This window comes from Urocampus carinirostris, chromosome 12 (assembly GCF_059441175.1).
Source record: "Urocampus carinirostris isolate Australia breed hairy pipefish chromosome 12, RoL_Ucar_1.0, whole genome shotgun sequence".
In the NCBI taxonomy this organism is placed as follows: Eukaryota; Metazoa; Chordata; class Actinopteri; order Syngnathiformes; family Syngnathidae; genus Urocampus; species Urocampus carinirostris.
Genome location: NC_142360.1, coordinates 17,007,936 through 17,028,298, shown reverse-complemented (window position 1 = coordinate 17,028,298; position 20,363 = coordinate 17,007,936). Strand labels below are relative to the sequence as shown.

Here is a 20,363-nt window from a genome sequence, read left to right as displayed (position 1 = left end):
ACACCATCCCCTGATCTAAAACCGTACATGCTCAGGGACAGTTTTTCCCTAGGGGCATCACCACCCTAAACCAGTGTGCAAAACTGCAAAAATGAAACAGTATCCACACCCTTTAAGGCGAAGCTGCTTTTGTAACCTAGGACATTTAATAAAGGCCTCAGATGAGGGCATTTAGAACAGGTTAGAATATCTTATCTAAAGCTTTGGGCTCCCTCCGTGTCCTCCTTGTAAGTTCAAATTACATTCATGTCGTCTCTTCTTATTTTGAGTGTCTGGGTGGGTCGGTGGATGGCTCCCTTAACCACTAGGGTCATAGGGTCACCATTTTTTGTGATGTGTCCTGTGCAAAGACAGTGGCGCCCATCCATTTCCAAAACAACAAATGTTTCCGCCAGCGTTTTAGGCGAACCTGCTGACCACTGTCTACTAAATTTTATACTTGTCAAATACCATAGTGATGCGCAACATGATTTCTTGGTTTACATGTTAAATAATAATTATTCAATTACATTTCTGGGTTATAAAAAAATCTTGAAAGTATACTAGAGTGTCCACATTCATAATAAGTGTTATTTCACATAAAGTGCAAGACTCACGCAAGTCACCAAGTGGTCCCTTAGTGACGCTCTCAGCTTGAATGACTGTCACTGTGAACTTGTGGGAAAATTGTTGTTCCACCTAAAAATCAGCATCGATGTCAGTTTAATGCCGCCGGCTTCTTCCAAATCAGATAAGAGGAAAAAAGTATTTACAAAAAAATAAATTATCATAGTTCCATGGAGCATTCAGATAAAAATATCACACTTAACACCCAAAAAGGTTTAAATTTAGCTCATAACTTAAATGGGGAATGTCAAATATAAATAAATAACTACACAGGCTATAAAAAAACAACTATTAAAAAACAACAACTTAAAAGCAAGCATATTTAGAGTCTCTAGGTAGGGGAATTTGGGTTTGATTTGGGCTAAAAAAATTTCAGAAGGAGGAAAGAAATATATAATGATTTAATTTTTGGGGATCTTCCAAAACAGTCAGCTATCCAATACCTCTGCAAATCATGAGGGAAAAAAAGCGTATCCAATTTTCTCAAATTGTCGCTGCTATTTCAAAAAGACGAATTTCTTTTTTGGCTTTTTTTTTGTAAAAAATAAATGGAGACATGTCTCTTTAAAATAGCAGTGATAAACATGAATATATGTACATATTAAATGTTTTTTTTTTTAAATCTATTAAAAAAACAATATAATCAAATTGGTTTTTGAAAGTCTCTGAATTAAAACAAGGTAACACATAATTACTCTTTAAGCACTACATCTAATAAACTGAAAAACTCGAAAAATAATATGGCGAGCTCAGAAGTGGATCTTTTTTCATTATATTTATTAAATGTCTCACTAGATAAAATAATAGTCAGCTATTTGAATGTACGCTAGGGACAAGAATTTGGATTAATTGTGCACAATTGCCTTTCATCTTGGCACGAACATCAGGTCTAAATGCTAGGAATGCATTGTCTGAGGCACAAAAAAAACATGATTACGCACAATAATATTAGATGCCATGGTTTTGTAACAGTGGTGGAGGCCTTTATCAAGAGGGCGGTTCAGGAGAAGAACATCTTAGTCCTCAGTTCACAGGGTCAGAGCCTGTAAATTACAACACATAGATGCAATTTTTCAGGGCGTTTTAGAACAGATAATGTAAGTGAAAATCAGATATATTGGTCTGCACACTGTGACTTATACAATGCCTTGGAAAAGTATTCACTCCCCCTATACCTTTTCACATATTGTCGTATGTCAGGCTTCAAACCTAAAAAACTCAAAATATTCTCTAAGAATCAACATGTTAGACGCAATCCTGAAACAAATACAAATGTATTCAATTTTATATTGTGCTATCAAATACAAAATGAAAAGGAGGCATTGTAAAAATTTGAGTTGAAACTTTGTACAACCTCCATTTGCTGATATGACAGCCACAAGTCTTCTTGGGTATGTCTCTATAAGTTTTGCTCATCTTGAAACTGAAATATTTGCACATTCTTCCTTACAAAACAACTCAATTTCCAAGGTTTGATGGTACTGTAATTGTTTGAGCACAGCATTTTTCATATCTTTCTAAATATGCCCTATAGGACAAAGGTCTGGACTTTGGTGTAGTGATTCTAAAAACCTATATTGTGAGCTTTAAACCATTTGCTAGTAGATTTTGTTTTTATGTTAAGGGTCATTGTCCTGTTGGAAGTCGAACCTGTCCCCATTCTCTGGTCTCTTGGAAAGAATCATCCTTTATTTGGCCCCATCCATCTTCACAATAATTCTTACTATCTTCCCAGTCCCTGCTAAAGAAAAGAAACCCCAGAGCATGATGTTGTCAACACCATGTTTGACAGTGGAGAAGATGTTTTCAGGCTGATGAGGAGTGTTACTTTTATGCCAAACGTAACACTTTACATTTATCCAAAACAATCATATTTGGTCTATTCTGCCCAAAGCACCCTGTTCCACATGTTATTTGTGCCTCCCACTGGGCTTCTGGCAAACATCAAAGGGGCCCTTTTAGGATGTTCTTTCAAAAAGGGCTTTCTTCCTGCCACTCTTCTATAAAGGGCATATTTATGCAGAGTAAATGAAATGAAATGAAATGATCTGCATTTACATAGCGCTTTTCAAGTCAATGAAGACTTCCCAAAGCGCTTTACAATGTGCTTCAGATTTCCCAATAGCGGCCGTGCAGCCATGCAAGGCACTAACCTGCTTATTGGGGGTATTAAGGGTTCAGTGTCTTCCCCAAGGACACTTCGACATGTAACATGGAGGAGCCGGGATTCGAACTGCGATCTCTTGTTTCCAAGACGAGCGCTCTAACTCCTGAGCTACTGCCGCCCCTTTTTGGATTAATTGTGCACAAAAATTAATTAAAAATTAAAAAGTCATCTTAAACAGAGATTACCGTACTCCAACTCAGCTGTGTATGCCTGAAGGTCATCCAATGTGAACATTGTACTCTTGGTTAATTCTCTGATTAGTTTTCTCCTTGTTTGGGCCAAAGGTTTAGAGGGAGGGCCAGGTCTTGGCAGGTTTGCAGTTGTTTTATGCTTTCTCCATTTTGATATTGTTGGCACAGTGCTCTGAGAGATGTGTAAATGTTGCGAAATCTTCTTGAATCCGATTTATGCTTTGAACTTTTCCACAACATTATCCTGGACCTGCCTGGTATGTACTTTGGTCTTTATAATGCTGTCATAATGCTGTCTATTCAGGTGCATTTAAGACTTAATGACACACAGGTGCACTCGGTCATTGTTAGTTTAGGTCGACATTGGATCATTCAGATGTCATCAGGGAAGTTCCTGAGTCAGTTGGCTGAGCTGAGTGAACAGGGGGCCAGTATTTTTGCAACACACACTTTTCTTTTTTTTTAATGTAAATATAATATAGAATGTTGAAATAATTTGGTTGCACTTCACGATTTAGTCTCACATGTTTAGCTTTAATTTAAGGTACGTAATGTGATGTGTGTCAGCGTTAGGGAAGTCGTTGGACTCTTCGAGTGTTTGCCTTCCGTGGGTGACGAGTTTGGGAGCACGTAGGGAAATTCTGTGGCCGTCCAACCCGTCACGTAGTTTGCCTCACTAGTCCAAATTCTACAAGCGCCAGCTCATAATGACCTTGTTCTGAGGCATACAATGGGCGCACGCTGGGATCCGTGTATGTGTGCACCAATATAAGTCCGAATCGTAATGCGAGAGAGAAAACTAGCATTGATACCGCACAATAGACACTTTTCATGAATTAGAAAATTACTGTTAGCTAGTTAAGATGTGATTTTCAAGCTTAAAATTCAAGCACTTTTAAGGATGTTTAAAGCCATTTTTAAAATTTCTCCAGTACCATTAAAAGAAAAAATACAGTGTGAATTATGTATTTTGTAGATCCACAATTATATATGCAATTTAAATATGTGATCTTTAATTTTGATTGCACATTTATTAAGATGCATGATTTTTAGATCTTGAGTAAATATATTTGTGGATCGGAAAATTACGTCTGTATATATTTTTGAGATAAATCTCTCCCTGGATAGGTGTTGGGCAAAATGTGGCTTAACTCTTCAGTTGCAGAATGTTCTTCTCACAACAATTTACAGCTATAAAACACTACTTTTTTTTGCATGGCCCATAAAAAGTGGCCATAATTTATACAAAGTCCCCTCTCTTTAAGTGTAGCATGCACCTGTCCTCTTGGGCGTGACCTGTAGGGGGCGATGGCGCTTCATGGGACAATGCCATAAAAACTAATGCCAGCTGCAGTTAAACACAAGGGAAGGCGAGATGCAATAGCAAAGCGAAGCCACCAGTGAGTAGTGTCTGCATCATTTTTAAACAGAGTTGTTGAGAAACATAGCAACAATTTCAAGCATTTACAAGCACTCAAGGTGAGCCTCATGTTAGGTAAAAAATACACATTTCTCAACCCCTGAAAATGTAGAAAAATACACGATCATCTGATAGTTCGTGTATATTTTGCTTATTTTTAAATCAATTTTTTTTTGTTTGTTTTTATGAATAAAGTTTTTGTACAACTAGGAGGCAATAAATAATACACATCATCCATTTACAAGTACCTGAGGATGAATAATTACAGTACTATCCAATTGATTTCATAACAAAGTATCTGTGACATTTAACCTCATAATAAGTGTGTACAGTGCCAGCAGTTACACAAGCAAACAAGTTAAAGACATTTCAAAGGTGCTCCAGACAACCTTGTTTAGAACACATTTTTGATAGAAAGCCAGGATTGTGCCGGTTTAGTGAAATGTGCAACAACATACCAATGGCGTCCTGCATGGGGAAACACAAAATATTCCCGTACAATATTATTCTAAGTAAGCGTGGGGAGTTTCAAGGCACAGGTAAAGTCAACACTATTTTTTTCAAAGTATCAGTACACATGAAGATGGCCAGACAAACGCTTTAAAGCGACAATAACGCCGACCGAATGATGAAAGGGCTGTATCGGAGTCAGCTCAGAAGGCTTCTCCTGCTAGTGGTATCCACGGTAATCAATGCTAACTGTTTCGTGTGAAAGAGAAAAGCGACAACACAGGTGGATAAGGGATCCTTGAACCATGAACCGTGAAAATGGTATTGGCTGTTATTAAGTGATATTGAAAATGGTGAGCTACGAAAAATGAGTCATTAAGATATTAATGATAATTGTCATAATTATCACCATTGACATGGTTATCGTTGACAGTGTTATTTATATTATTATTTATATTGTGTTTTTGCTTTTGTTCTTATTATTGTTGGTATAATTATCTGAATGTAGCAAAGTAGCTTGTTTTTAATTATGTAGGTGTGAGTATAAATTGAGTACGCACTTAACGAGATTTCCGCCATTGTTGTATTTTGTCATTGTAATTTGTCGTATTTTGTTGTCGTTGTTGTATTTTGTAGTCTTCCGGGCTCTCTAGTCTCCTCTCACATTCCAAAAACGTGCATGTCAGGTTTATTGGCCGGTTCAAATTGTCACTTGGTGTGAATACGTGAGTGAGTTGTCCGTCTCTGTGTGCCCTTTGACTGGCTGGCATCCAGTTCAGGGTGTCCCCTGCCAACTGCCCGAAGATAGCTGGGATGGGTTCCAGCACCCCCGCGACCCTACTGAGAAGATAAGCGGCAAGGAAAATGGATAGATGGATGTATTTTGTTGTTGTATTTTGTTGTCATCGCTGTATTTTGTCTTTGTTGTATTTTGTCACCGTTGTATTTTGTCGCCAATTTTTTTTCTCGCTTTTGGATTTTGTCGCCGCTGAATTCTGTCGTCTGCGTATTTTTTAGTTGTCGTACTTTGTCTGTCGATGTATTTTGTTGTCGTTGTATGCTAGTATGCACCCACCAAGGGCAGCCAAGCAAATGAACAAACCAAGAAAAGGCAATGCAGTTGATCTGTGCACTCGTCGATCAATCAATACGTGAAAAGCGCTGCCAGTTTTATCCGCTCCCTTATTTAAATAATATTTTTCTGTGACAGAATACAGCAACAAAATACAATGACGACAAACTACGACAACGACAAAATCCATCCATCCATTATCTTCCCCGTTTATCCTCAGTAGGGTTGCGGGGCTGTTAGAGCCCCTCCCAGCTGTCTCCGGGCAGGGGATACCCTGAACTGGTTGCCAGCCAGTCGCAGGGCACACAGGGACAGACAACTCACTCGCTCATTCCATACCTCTCAACTTGTACGTTTATGCCGTACAAAGTACGTTTATTATGCATTTTAAGACATGTACGACGCACAAGAAAATCTGTACGGAAAAACGCAAATGTATCAATTATGGGTACCATCCGGTATACACCGACTATCACGAAACGGCAGATCAATCAACGAGTTCGCCGCGGTAGTCTCTATCTTGGTATCGTTTTTTTTTGTTGCAAATGAAGCGAGCGGTTTGATGCTACTGTGCGCATGCGTCTGCCGCCTGATGATTTCCCATCATGCATCAATCCGAAAAAAAAAAATTGGTGTAAGATTATTTTGTATTTTGTAAGGGAAAATACGACAGTTTGTGTGGGCATGGAGCCGTGGAGGTTGACAGGTATGTCATTCACACCTAGAGACAATTTAGACCGGCCAATTAGCCTTGTTTTTGGTAATGTGGGAGGAAACCGGAATGCCTGGAGGAAACCCACTCAATCAAGGGGAGAACATGCAAACTCAGCACAGAAAGGCTGGTAGCTGGACGCGCTTACCACTCGCCGGCCGTGTCGCCCCAACAAAACACAACAAGGTCAAAATGCAACGATGACAAAACGACAACAAAATACAACAAAAACAAAAATCAATGACAACACAATAAAAGAATGACAAATACAACAACAACATACAAAATACAATTAACACAAAATACAATGAGGAAATAATAAGACGACAAATAAATGTGTTCACGACAAAATACAATTTGTAGGTATTTATTTATTCATACACTTGTGCCTACTTATGGCAGGATCGGCCCCGTAAGGCAGTGTTTTTCAACTTTTGTTGAACCAAGCTACACTTTTATTTATAAAACAGTTCCGAGGCACACCGTCCGTCGAAAATGTTTGGAAATTAAGTTATGTCAAATATTTCACTGTACTACCTCATAAGTAGGTAATTAGTAGATAAAAAGAAGAAAATAATACTTAAAATAAAAAAGAATGATTTGTTTTATTTATGTTTTAATTTTTTACAGTGCAATCTTAAACCGCTCTGTTAAACAAATTAAGTTATTCAATGTACTGTGGTACGTCATGAGCAGATTATTATAAGTAAAAATCTACTGCCACCTACTGATATGGATGACTATTTCTGTTACTCGTCCGAAGATAGCAAAAATACTGAATAATGGCCTGATTTTTTGGGAAAGATAAAATTGGGCAAATTCCAGCGGCACACTAGACAAGTTCTCACGGCACACTGGTTGAAAAACACTGCCGTAGAGTAAAAGTTCCATTCCACAACCACTGGACTTTTCTCAATAACCAACGCAACACATAATATGCTTATTAAAACGCTGTTTAAGGCTACTCCAGCAGGTATTTCCTGATTGTTTCCCCCCGGATAGCTAATATCGTGAAAAATAAAAACAGTGTGCGCGTTTTTGACGTTCATACTTCCGTTTATATGCGTTCTTCAAAAAGATAACCGCAACGAAAGTTAAGTCAATCACACTGATTTCATTTTAAGGGTAACAACCATTGACATTTTCCTTTTGCTCGTTTTCCAAAATTGCGGTCGTTTAAGTCACGAAAAGAACGTTTCAGAAGCGTGCGGGGAAAACAACTTGTGGGAGAAGAGAAAGAAGACATACCTCAAAGAAGATGTCAGAAATCTTGAAAAAAAAGAGAAAAAAAGGAAATTGTCATGCAGTTCGAAAGACGATTCCAAAAGCGCAGTCATGGAGGGAGGCGGCGTCTCACTTCACTTTTTCGTTCGAGAGAGAGAAAAGAAGCAAGCTCAATGGGGCGACGCGTAAAATCTCACGCACAACATTGAGAGTTTTAAATCTGGAAGAGTTATTAATTCTTGAACTCAGACAAATACATAAAGTTTAGCAGAAAAAGCTCCAAGTGTTGCAAATTGCACCGGAGTTTTGTCATCCCGTGGAGATGGATCGTTTGCGAACGAAACGGTTTTATGAGCAGGCTCTTTGGAGAGAGGGGCGATTTATCCACAGGGCCACGGCTCCCTTGGAAGCGCTCTCTCTCTCTCTCTCTCTCTCTCTCTCTCTCTCTCTCTCTCTCTCTCTCTCTCTCTCTCTCTCTCTCTCTGTCTCTCTCTCTCCCGCGCACTCTCTCTTTCGTCCTCCTTTCTCCTCTTTCCTCCTTTTCTTTCTCTGATTCTCACTCTGTATTTCTCCAACTTTCTTTCGCTCTTTCTTCCTTTATCTTTTTGTTTCTCTTTCTCACATTCTCTTTCTCCCTCGTTTTCTTTGTCCCTCTCCTTTTTCTCTCCTTTTTTCTCTTCTCTTTTTTTCCATCTCACTTTCACCTTCCCTCCTTCTTTTGTCTCTTGTTTTCTGTCTTTCTGTCTTGATCTCTTTCTCCCCCCCCCCCCCTCTCTCTCCTAAACACAAACACAGACGTCGTGGACATGTTTTTTTCCTTCTTTGTCTCTCTGTATTTCTTCCTGCCTTATTCTTTAATTTTATCTCTCCCAGTTTCTTCCTCTCTATCTGTATTTTTCTTGTTCTCGCTTTCTCTTTCACTCTATTTAGCTGTGTTTTTCTCTATGTGTATATTTCCCTGTCCTTATTGCTCTTTCACTTTTTCTTTCTCACTTTACTTCTCACGTTTATTCTCTTTCCCTCGGTCTCTATCTTTATCTTTTTTCTCTTTTTCGTTTTTGCTTCTCGCTTTATCTCTCTCTCTTTCTCTCCTATTGTTCTCCTTCTCTCTCTCTCTCTCTCTCTCTCTTTTTTTTTTAACTTTTTTTTCACTTTTCTAATATTCTCTTAATCCCCCTCTTTGTTTCTCTCTAATTCTCTCACACATTCTTGTTCCCTCTCTTTCACTCTTGTCCTCTCTCTCTCTCTCTCTCTCTTTCTCTTTCTCTCTCTCTTGAAGGCACTAGTGACTGGTCAAAATGAGTGATGTCATCCACGCGTTTTCTGCTTATTATAAAAATGTCAAAGTTTTAAATGTATATTTTTATATATATATATATATATATATATATATATATATATATATAAAACTGATGAATTATGTCATTGTCTTTTGTGAGCCGACACAGGAGGCTCATTGAGACAAGCCTAAAAAGCCGCATCTCTAAGACGAGACGGAATTCCCATCACTACTCGCGCGACTGCCAGTGGGTTAAAACATTCACGCCAACCACCTGGAAGTTTCATTGTGTCAAACAGAAATTCATTAAAATCACAATTAATCTATCTATTGATAAAGAACACCAGCAAAATATAAAGAAAACCTCTCATTTTAGGAACAAGAAAAACGCGTATTTCAACAGTTCAATTCCTTTCGGAAGTAGGAGGGATGGAGGCGCTCATGACTCAACCCCAAACAATTACAAATCAATAGTTTGTGTAAGGAAAAACTATGTCTGTGTTTGAGTGTAGGAGAGAGTAGGAGAGAGGGAGAAAGAGAGAGAGAGAGAGACTGAGAGAGAGAGAGAGCGCTTTGTCTGCTCGTGAGAAAAAAAAAAGAATAGTTGTTCCGCAGGTGACGTCACTCACCAGCGATATAAAGGTGTTCCTGTGCGCCGGATGGGAAGTTCCGACGTTCAAATCTCAGAGATAGAACAGCGCAGAAGAGGAGAGAGAGAGCAAGAGAGAGAGAGTCCATGCCGAGTCTTTGGAGTATGAAATCCACTTTCACACTTGTCCTCTTGTTCCTCGGCTTTCTTGTGTGTGAAGGAGGTAAGTCAGTCATTTACTTCACGTCAAATTTGCTTTGGCTCAAGGTGCGGATCCAGACTTTCTGTATAGTTTTTTTTTTCAGGACTGTGCATTATCATTCATCCTACACATTATAATCTCGAATGAAAAGGGATGTTTTCTAAACACAACACATTTATTCACAAACAATGAAAAACGTGATTTTCATCCTTGGTATCGGATGTGTCAATGATTATTTTATTCTAACAGCTGAGCAAATCCAGTTTTACATCGGAACCAAATCACCACAAACATGAACAAACTCAAGTGAGCTATGAATAAAGATTTGTTTGCCTCAATTGTCATACTGTTTTGAAATAAATAAGAATGATAGACAAAAAAAGTTTTAGCGTGAACAATCAATAACTTTTGATCAGACGACTAGGCTGGGCCGACTGATGCTGAGAAAATAATGGACAATATTGTCTTTAACATAAAAAACAGACTGGATGTCAGCTCTTTCCCACCTTTACTGCCCTGTAGCAGTGGGATGGAGCATTTGGAATGTAGTTCTAAAAAAAAAACATAACTCTTGATAGAAATTACCTGGAGACTTGATTTTTTTCTTACTCAGAAATGTTCGACGGGACGGTTTTTGACATGCCTGACTTACCCCAATGCGTCTTTTGTGTTGCTGTGGATTTCTCTGAAGGAGTTTTTGTTGCTTGTGATGTTTCTCAGGTAACCCGTGCTGCTCAGAGCCATGCCAGAACAGAGGTGTTTGCACAGCCTTGGGCTTTGAAGCTTATGAATGTGACTGCACACGTACCGGTTATTACGGTCCAAACTGCACAACGCGTGAGTATATATGGCAGTTACTACAAAATCCAAAATGGTCATAGTGACCGGTTACTTTATTTGAAAAGTGATTACGTCACCCCTCAGATTAGTGACACACGCGTCACTCTGAAAGTAACTATCTACAGGCATGAAAATCTCTCACCTTCGGAGAAATTAACAGTTTTGAAGGTAATATGGGTGGTCTACGTGAATTGTATAGATCCGAGGAGAAAATGTTATGGGGTGGGGAGGTGGGTATTGTGTGAGTTCTCTTAGTGAACTGGGCTTTCAAGGTGGTGCGTTTGAGTTAAAGTCAGTGTTATTTGCGCAAACAGGAGTACTGTATTTATTTGTGTAACACGCATTCAATTTGATCTCATTATCCCACTATTTTTATTCACGGTACCAGAGACAAATATTAGAGAATTGAGAAAACAGACAGTCGTTCTTAAAGAAATTAATAAACGCTAAAAAGCACAACTAAAAAGACGACTTTGGTGCATCTGATGATGAATCGGACCTTAAGGGACATTAAATGAATATATTGTAAATGTTATCTTGGCCACGTGTATTCAACAGCGTTTGTCACTTTAAATGCTTGGCTAGAGCCTTAGAAAAAAATCAAACTAAATTTGATACCGATACATACACAAATAAATACGGTATTCCTCCACACCCTCCTTACCTTTTTAAGCCCTGACCCATTTTCATGCCATTATCTAGTTACAAATCACCATATACTCACATTGAAGCTTACACCCTAAAACCGCTCAAAATAACCAAATGATAAAAAAAAACAGAAGAAAGTACTGTCCACAAACCCGTGGAAGCAGCAAAGCTTGCAGACAAGTTCTTAGCCGAAACACTCCATATCTAATTTGTCTTTTGTTTTCAAACCTGTCAAAAATGTCCTTCTCCCTTTCAAGGAAATGACCAAGACATTTAATTTTTTTTCAGGCATGGTGTATTGCAAAAATAAATTTAAATTTCAGCACTCTTTTGCTGTACTGTACTCACGTTTGCCCCATTTATTTAGTTATTTCTGTCAAAGCCTGATCAGATAAATAAAGTAATATTTTCTTGTAGCTTTGTCAGCAACCTTGAAAGACAAATGTTCTTGATATAAAGAAAATCCATAAAACTAACAAGGATCCGTTGTTATTAAGGAACCGTCAGGAGCGTATAGTTTCCAACCTCAGCCTATCACCCTCTGCCAAATTGCTCTCCTTATTAATGATTGAAGTTCCCCTTCTTACGCACTGACAAAACCTGACAAACACAACGGGGCACCTCTTTACTCACAGCAACAGACTATGTACAATATCGCATATAAATGAATAATCTACATTGACGTTGTCGTCTGCTACCAGTTACCAAGACGATCTGATTTTGAGCCAAAATAGGCTAGATGAGATTTTTTTAACAAAAATAAATTGTTTTTAAATTTTCGTAAAAAATGTTTGTGCAGTGTACACAATTTGTAATGATCAAAATATATTTAAAATAAGGGGAAAACGTATGAGTTTCTATTATAGCATAGAGGCTAAATTTACAAAAACAAATAAAAAAATTATATAAAATTTCTTGACGAAGCGGAAATACTTTTTTGAATATAATTGGATTGAAATACAATAAAATAAAGTGCGGAAATCATCAGCCGTAAACCACACTTCAATCAAGGAGTAACCTACAGTTAACAAAATAGACAACGATTCCTGGTATATAACATACCAAGGAATCAAGATCATCTCAGGGACCGGATCAGCCCCACGGGCTTTTAATTTGACATATGTGATTTACGGAGTCATTACCATATTTTAAAACCCAAGTGACTGAGTAACGTTGATTGTGTCTTTACAGCTGAATTCCTCACTCGATTAAAAGTTCTCCTGAAACCCACCCCCAACACAGTCCACTATCTTCTCACCCACTTTAAGGGCTTCTGGAACATCATCAACAACATCTCATTTCTCAGAAACGCCATCATGAAATATGTGTTGACATGTAAGTTATTGTAGGAGTTGGCAAGGTGAATACTGCACCGTACAAAAAAACCTGAAACTAACGTCCGATGTTTTCTTGTAGCTCGCTCTCATATGATCGACAGCCCCCCGACCTACAATGCGGATTACGATTACAAAAACTGGGAATCCTATTCCAACCTCTCTTACTATACCAGAGCCCTCCCACCTGTACCACGGGATTGCCCAACCCCTATGGGAGTAGTTGGTGAGTGTCGTCTCTCTGCCTTGAAACCAGTTTTCTGAGATTCCTGAATACTCTGCAATGGCAAGGAAGCAGTGCTGTAAAATGAGTTTTTAGCTTATGGTAGGGTTGGGTGGAAAGAAACTGTTGGGTTCTTGTCTCGTCTTGTCTCTACTTTTCAAATAAGTATTTGATGCCCATGGCTGTTATTGGCAGTAAATGACTGACTTGGTCCATTGTTGCATTGTGCGTTCAGGTAAAAAGGAGCTCCCTGATGTGAATCTTCTGGTAGAGGCTCTCCTGATGAGGAGACGATTTATCCCGGACCCGCAGGGCTCTAGCCTCATGTTCGCGTTCTTTGCTCAGCACTTCACACATCAGTTCTTTAAAACAGACATGAAGATGGGACCAGCCTTCACACGGGCGAAAGGTCACGGGGTAAGTAAGACAACGCTTTTTGTCGTCTTGATGAAGTTCTGTATCAGCAAACTAACTGCGGATTTTTCAGGTGGACCTCAGTCACATTTACGGAGACAACTTGGAGAGGCAACACAAACTGAGGCTCTTCAAAGACGGAAAACTCAGATACCAGGTAAATGTGAAGACAGTTGTTTATGTCTTTCAATTTCTGTCACGAACCCACTCGAGGTGGTAGCAAATGCAGAAAAACTAATTAGTACAGTAAACCTTGGTCTTTTATTTGGGAAGAGTCGGTACATAGATAACAAGGCAAGAATCATAATCAGGAATGCAAGCAAGGGGTCTGTATTCCAGTAAAGTAATCCCTCGTTTTTCACGGCGGTTGCGTACCAAAAATAACCCGTGGTAGTCAAAACCCCTGATTTAATTATCTGATCATCAAATAATCTATAATACCATATTTTCATGACAGTAGGGCGTGCCGTGGGAAAAGGCGCAGTCTCCGTAGCTGGTTCCATTTCTGTATTGAACACTACACTGGGCGGACAGCACAATGGGGTTCCCTCTGCTGCGGCCGCTGCAGTGCTAAAAAATGCCTCTGCCTTTTGGTGCTTTTGTGGATTCAGAGCATTTTGTTGACATGATGGCTTTTAGCGAAACTCAAAACTGAAAAAGATTTGCAAATGTGTAAAATAGGTTTGTCAAGCTGTTTGTTTAAAACGTAGACAACAATATCTTTGACGCACAGGCTGACTCACGGACAAAAGGGGTAGGGTTACTGTTTAGCCTATCAGAATGCAAAACACATCGCTCGATAAAAATCCACAAGTAGCGAGGGATTACTCTAAACCCAATCAGCGAAGGCGAACATCCGTGGATTTGTCAGGCGGTACTCGGGATCTGGATGGTCAGGCAAGGCTTCAGTACACTATAATAACAAGAGGCTCAGACAGTAGTGCTTGGGATGTGACATGGAGGACAATGGACTAGCACAGAGCCAATGAGACTGGGTGTTTAAATAGTCAAGTCACATTTATTTATATAACCCTTAATCACAGAGAGTCTCAGAGGGCTTCACAGTCCACAAAAAGTGATGAGAGAACGTCGTGATCGGAGTGAGGAGGAAAGTTTAACCTGGTAGTAAGGGACCAAATAAGGCAAGCTCGAGAGAGAAAGGAGAGAGGGAGAAGAGAGAGATAAATAAAGATGGAACGTACAGAAAAACCAGGAACCTGAGTGCAGGATTGTGAACATTTTGGACAAAATGTCTCAAATTTTCCTTCGTGTGACCGCAGATGCTGGATGGGGAGATGTACCCCCCAACGGTGAAGGATGTGGGGGCTGATATGCACTACCCTCCTAACGTTCCTGACTCTCACCGTTTTGCCGTTGGCCACGAGGCTTTCGGCCTCGTCCCTGGTCTCATGATGTATGCCACCATTTGGCTCCGGGAACACAACCGTGTGTGCAACGTTTTGAAGCAAGTCCATCCTTATTGGGATGACGAAAGGCTCTTTCAGACCACGCGGCTCATTCTCATAGGTGAGTTTAGGAGAAAGTATGTCTTAGTGCCAATTTAAAAGGACACTGTGTATTATCGACAATACTAAACTTCATTCATAAAAATAACAATGTTGATTTAAGTAACAAGCCGTAACACTAACTATCACATAAACATGCTTTTTTAAAATACTTGTTGGTTGAATTCAATGTATGAGTAATTTAAAGTTTTACAACTCAAAATCTTGTATTATTTATAATTTACAATTTTCTCTTGTCAAAGTCGTCTAAACATGACACTCGGGTCAATATTCTGTTTTAAAGTATGGATTCAAACTTTAAAAAAAACATTTTGGGGGGGCCGTGATAGCTCATTCTATGAACACTGAGAAACAAACCGACTGATGATACTTGTTTTGTTAGTTTGTTTTAACTTGTTAAAACGAACTTAAAATGAACAGAAATGTGTTCCACTAAGATGTTCTTTTTTTTTTTTTTTGCCGAGCTCAAAATGGATAAGAAGCTGGATTTTAGACCTTGATATAAACTCCACAAATTCAATATTGTTGTTAATACCTTGTTTAGACAAGTGGGGCTATCAAAAAACTCTGATGTTTTGGTTGCCCTGGCTTCTAAATGGAAAACATAGAGGGCTGTGATTAGAGGTGGGTAGTAATGGAGTCCATTTACTCCGTTACATTTACTTGAGTACGTTTTGGGAAATTTTGTACTTCTACGAGTATTTTTGAATCTCCATACTTTTACTTTTACTTGAGTAAATTTGTAAAGAAAAAAACGGTACTTTTACCCAGCAACATCAGGCAATATTGAAATCATTATTTCGTTACTTAATAAATCCCCTCCACGTAAGAACGCGTCTCTTTGTCTCCGCTAAGGCGCATTTATTCGGACGCAGAACTCTGCCAGGCTCTACCGCGTTTAACCAATCAAATGTAGCAGCTTCGTCACGTGACGATATTCGACTTCGGCGGGGAAAAAGGTGTTCACAGATGAACCAAATCGAAAATGTCGCTTAGCAATATCAACTATGAAAACACAGAAAAGGAAGAGCACCCCTGGCCTCACATCAACGCATGTTCCCCTTAGAAAGGTTGCAAAACACCCGCTACAATATGCAATGTCTCCTTTATTCAAGTTCATGGGCTAGCTTGTTTTACTGCTTGCAGAGCCTGTTAAGATAAGTATCTGGGCTTAAAATGTGCTACTCTGTGCTACATATTCTTTATTTATTTATTTGATTTATACTATTTTTATTTCATTCATTTTTAAAACACTTAAATTTCTGTCGATTATTTTAATCTACTTTTAAATCAAATCATTTTTTTTGTTGATTCCCGGCTCCTCCATGTTATATGTCGAATTGTCCTTGGGCAAGACACTGAATCCCTAATGCCCCCAAATAAGCAGGACGGCGCCTTGCATGGCTGCATGGCCGCTATTGGTGTGTGAGTGAGTGTGTGAATGGGTGAATGTGAAGCACATTGTAAAGCACTTTGGGAGGTCTTCATTGACTTGAAAAGCGCTATATAAATGCAGACCATTTACCATTTACCAGTTGATTGGATGGACTTTGATCATTTGATCTGATTGGTGGTTTTAAAAAGAATCAATAAATATGATGTTCCTACAGTTACTCAGTACTTGAGTACTTTTTTCACCAAGTACTTTTTTACTTTTACTCAAGTAAGTCTTTGAATGACTACTTTTACTTCTACTTGAGTAATATTATTCTGAAGTAACAGTACTTTTACATCAGTTCATTTTTTGGCTACTCTACCCACCTCTGGCTGTGATAGAGAAGACAGTAAACTGTTAACGCAAGTGTGGTTAGTATAGTGAATTTCCAAAAGGGGAAGTTATACATTACATGTGATTTCCACAATCACTTAGCTTAGTATCTTGCTCAGATGTTTGACTTACTCCATGTTATGAAACCGGATTCACCCTACAAAGAGGAAATCTTTACTGTTAAGAGTCCCATCGTAATCACGTGTTCACTCGTATAATTTTGCAATACTTTACTGAGTGTCTGTTTTGCCAACAGGAGAAACCATCAAGATTGTGATTGAGGACTACGTGCAGCACCTGAGTGGCTACAACTTTAAGCTGAAATTTGATCCTGAGCTGCTTTTTACTCAGCGGTTCCAGTACCAGAACCGCATCGCGTCCGAGTTTAACACGCTGTACCACTGGCACCCGCTGATGCCTGACTCCTTCAATATTGAAGAGAAAAACTATCACTACAAAGACTTTGTTTTCAACACTACTGTAGTGACTGAGCACGGCATTGCCAAGTTAGTGGAGTCCTTCACCAACCAGATCGCCGGACGGGTAAGCCTTTGAAATTTGGAGTGAAAACTATACAATGCTTTATGCTCAACCTCTTTTCTGTCACGACTTCTCCAGGTTGCGGGTGGTCGCAATGTGCCAGCACCAATTCTATATGTGACCGTTAAATCCATACAGGACAGCCGAAAAATGCGTTACCAGTCTTTAAACGCCTACAGGAAAAGATTCTCGATGGCTCCGTATAAGTCTTTTGAAGATTTGACAGGTGAGATTTGGACCCAGTTCCAGATATCTTTCGGACGATTTTGGTCCAATCTGGTCCGCTCCATTTAATAGACATTTTAATCCAAGTTGTGTTCAACCCATTGTCATTGATAACAACGCAGTGAACATTGTTCACGGTGAGATTAAACATGGCACTTCAAGATAAACACTTTAAAAAGTTAAAAGAATTTCAGAATAAATAGGGAAAATGATTTACATGGTAGTGCTTTGGGACTGGCCAAAGTGCATCGTAACAATAATGCAATGAAAAATAGTACAGTAACATTTTGCAGCACGAACCTTTCAATACAAGTTGACAAATAAGATACAATTGAATTGAACTGTTTTTATTGCTATTAATAACAACGTAATGAACACTGTCTGCTGCAAGATTAGATATGGCACTCCTGGATAAACATGTTAAACAGAATGAAGACCAAAGAATGTTAGGTTGAATAGGCAAAAATATATTACAAGGATGTATTTGGAGACTGGCCTAAGTTGCAATAATGGAAAAATAGTGCCTCTTGACAATAGTGCAATAGAAAGTAGTGCAATAACATTTAGAAGCAAAAAAAAAAATCCTAAATATATAATTTTCACAGTCTTGTGCATTTGTTTAAGGGGGTGATTGCCCTGGGAAGAAACCTAAAAACCCTAATTTGGCCAGAAATGCTTGTAACAGGATTCAAGCCCAAGTAGCAACATTGTTACCACTAGACTACAAGTGGCATGATGACATAGAACAAGGCATTAAACCTTATCTCATTATCACACTATTTTTACTCATCGCGCCAGTTCACTGATTTGGATAGTGCATTCCAATAGATTAAGCAGTCTCTCTATTTTTTCACTAACAAATAATAGAAAATGAAGAAAAAATACCATACAAGCCCTTTTACGGATCCATACATATTAAACCCAGAAGTTATTGACGCACAGGTGAAGAAGTGGAGGGACTTTTTAACCTATCAGAATGCACTATGCAAATTAGTGTTGCTGGAAATGTGAGTAAAAATAGCGTGATAATGGGATGACCACTGATTCTTAGGTTGACTATACTACTTGTGTTCGGCCCGTACAGTGTCAGTGCTCTCATTATCACTACTTTTGTCCGAGTTCCATTGCATACAATGCTTTGTGACTTAGCAGCACATACTAATGCATTGTAATTTGTAAGGAAGTAATATGTACTCGTACGCATGGAAGCTGTTACTGTAGTCCCGATTTCATGTGCCTTACAGTCCAGTGTGTCTTATCTATGAAAGGTATATGACAAAAGAACACTTTTTTTGTAAGCGCCTTGTATTGCAGGAAACACAGTAGTATGAAATAGATAAATTAATGAATTTTCTCCTCTCGCCTCCTTCAGGGGAAAAAGAAATGGCAGCTTTGCTAGAGGAGATGTACGGTGACGTGGACGCTGTAGAGCTCTACCCCGGCCTGCTGGTGGAAAAACCGCGAGCGAACGCGATTTTCGGGGAAACCATGGTGGAGATGGGGGCTCCGTTCTCACTCAAAGGCTTGATGGGGAACCCCATCTGCTCTCCAGAATACTGGAAGCCCAGCACCTTCGGGGGTAGCGTAGGATTCAACATTGTCAACACGGCGTCCCTGCAGAAACTTGTGTGCAATAATGTGCGGGGCCCTTGCCCGGTGGCATCATTTCAAGTGCCTGACATCAAGGACACGGGCTCCATCGTCATCAATTCCAGCACGTCGCCCTCGCGCCCTGCCGATATCAACCCGACCGTTATATTGAAAAAAAGCACTACTGAACTCTAAAGCACGAATGTCAAACTCAGTTTGCCTCTGGGGCCGGATCCAGAATTTCTGTTCTCAGGCAGTAAAATGATGTCAACTCCAAATTCTTAGCCTTGTTTTTCAGGATTATAGTTTATCATTCGGCCTATTTTAGTAGCCTACCCTACATATTATATTTCTTTCCTCAACACAACACAGTTGTTCACAAACAATGGGAAGAAGTTTATTTATGGTTGGTATTGAAACCTTTAACTGGTTTAACAGTAGAGTGAATGCAGTTTTACACCTGAACAAACTCACCACGCTAAACAAACTTAACACTTCCCTCGAGGAGACGGAAAGAGCATTTGGATCGGGCCCGCGCGTCGTCTGTTTGACATGCCTGCTCTAAAGGGTTTGAATAATACATTTTTAATATTTATTTATTTATTTTGTATCTATTTATGTTATTTATAATAGAAATTTTAAATAAGCAGACTTTTTGTATGGAAGTTTCAATATTCATATGTTTATTTATTTATGGAACATATTTTGTACAAATGAAAGACCTCAGTGACCGCAACCTGATACTTGAAAGTTAGTTTACGATTCCATTATTGTGTTAGTTCTGTGCACGCACGTTGCTCATGACTTCTAAAGACCTGAACCACTACTGTACACAGGAAAAGAGGGTTATTTTATTGACAACATTTATAGGGGCTCACATGATTGTGATAAGTGGCAAGTATTTCTCATCATCAAACTATATTTCAGAGATATACGTGAAAATATGTTTTACACTGTCACTTATTTTTGTCTGTGTGTGTGTGTCAATGTACATGTGGGTTGGTGTACTTTATGGGAGTGTATGAGCTTACATGTGGGAATCAGACAGGAGGGATTCTGTCGGGGTTTTTTTTTGTGTTAGCAGTTTTTACTTCTGGAAAGCACTTTCTTTTGTTTATAATGTATAAAAAGTGCAGTGAAATAAAATTTGAATTGGTTTGAATTTTAATGTCTGGTGTTTTAAATCACTTTCAACAGTGGCAGTAATTACTTAAAACTGCAGTAGGCCTTAGGCTGGTTTGGACACATGGAGAGGATGGATGAGGGGCGAATGTTGAATAGGATCTACAGTGCAGAAGTAAATGGAAAGAGACCAAGAGGAAGGCCGCGATTGACGTGGATGG

The 20,363-nt window shown here is 39.1% G+C and overlaps 2 protein-coding genes across 3 annotated transcripts in view; one reads left to right on the top strand and one right to left on the bottom strand.

The window, feature by feature from the left end:
- pla2g4ab (phospholipase A2, group IVAb (cytosolic, calcium-dependent)) overlaps window positions 1–8,161 on the bottom strand; it is a 52,511-nt gene extending 44,350 nt beyond the window's left edge. The window contains exons 1-3 of one of the 2 annotated variants that reach the window (XM_088350260.1): window positions 7,867–8,161; window positions 1,548–1,649; window positions 597–678 (exon numbers count right to left, since the gene is read on the bottom strand). In XM_088350260.1, coding sequence (XP_088206386.1) covers window positions 597–678; window positions 1,548–1,565 — 100 coding nt within the window. In that variant the 5' untranslated portion in view covers window positions 1,566–1,649; window positions 7,867–8,161. Of the gene's footprint in view, window positions 1–596; window positions 679–1,547; window positions 1,650–4,773; window positions 4,793–7,866 lie in introns of those variants that run through there. The other variant, XM_088350261.1, reaches the window with a different exon arrangement.
- A 1,632-nt stretch (window positions 8,162–9,793) lies between these two features.
- Window positions 9,794–20,182, top strand: ptgs2b (prostaglandin-endoperoxide synthase 2b). The gene is made up of 10 exons (XM_088350262.1): window positions 9,794–9,933; window positions 10,633–10,749; window positions 12,592–12,735; window positions 12,817–12,960; window positions 13,193–13,374; window positions 13,445–13,528; window positions 14,652–14,898; window positions 16,922–17,208; window positions 17,284–17,431; window positions 18,803–20,182. The coding sequence occupies exons 1-10, from the start codon at window positions 9,858–9,860 to the stop codon at window positions 19,213–19,215; spliced, it is 1,842 nt and encodes a 613-aa protein (XP_088206388.1). The 5' UTR covers window positions 9,794–9,857; the 3' UTR covers window positions 19,216–20,182.
- The last annotated feature ends 181 nt before the right edge of the window (window positions 20,183–20,363 follow it).

Bases quoted from the DNA above. Each gene is read 5' to 3' on its own strand.
- ptgs2b (XM_088350262.1), top strand. From the start codon at position 9,858: ATGCCGAGTCTTTGGAGTATGAAATCCACTTTCACACTTGTCCTCTTG. The intron at 10,750-12,591 runs GTGAGTATATAT...GTGTCTTTACAG, and splicing joins CGGTCCAAACTGCACAACGC to CTGAATTCCTCACTCGATTA. The intron at 12,736-12,816 runs GTAAGTTATTGT...GTTTTCTTGTAG, and splicing joins CATGAAATATGTGTTGACAT to CTCGCTCTCATATGATCGAC.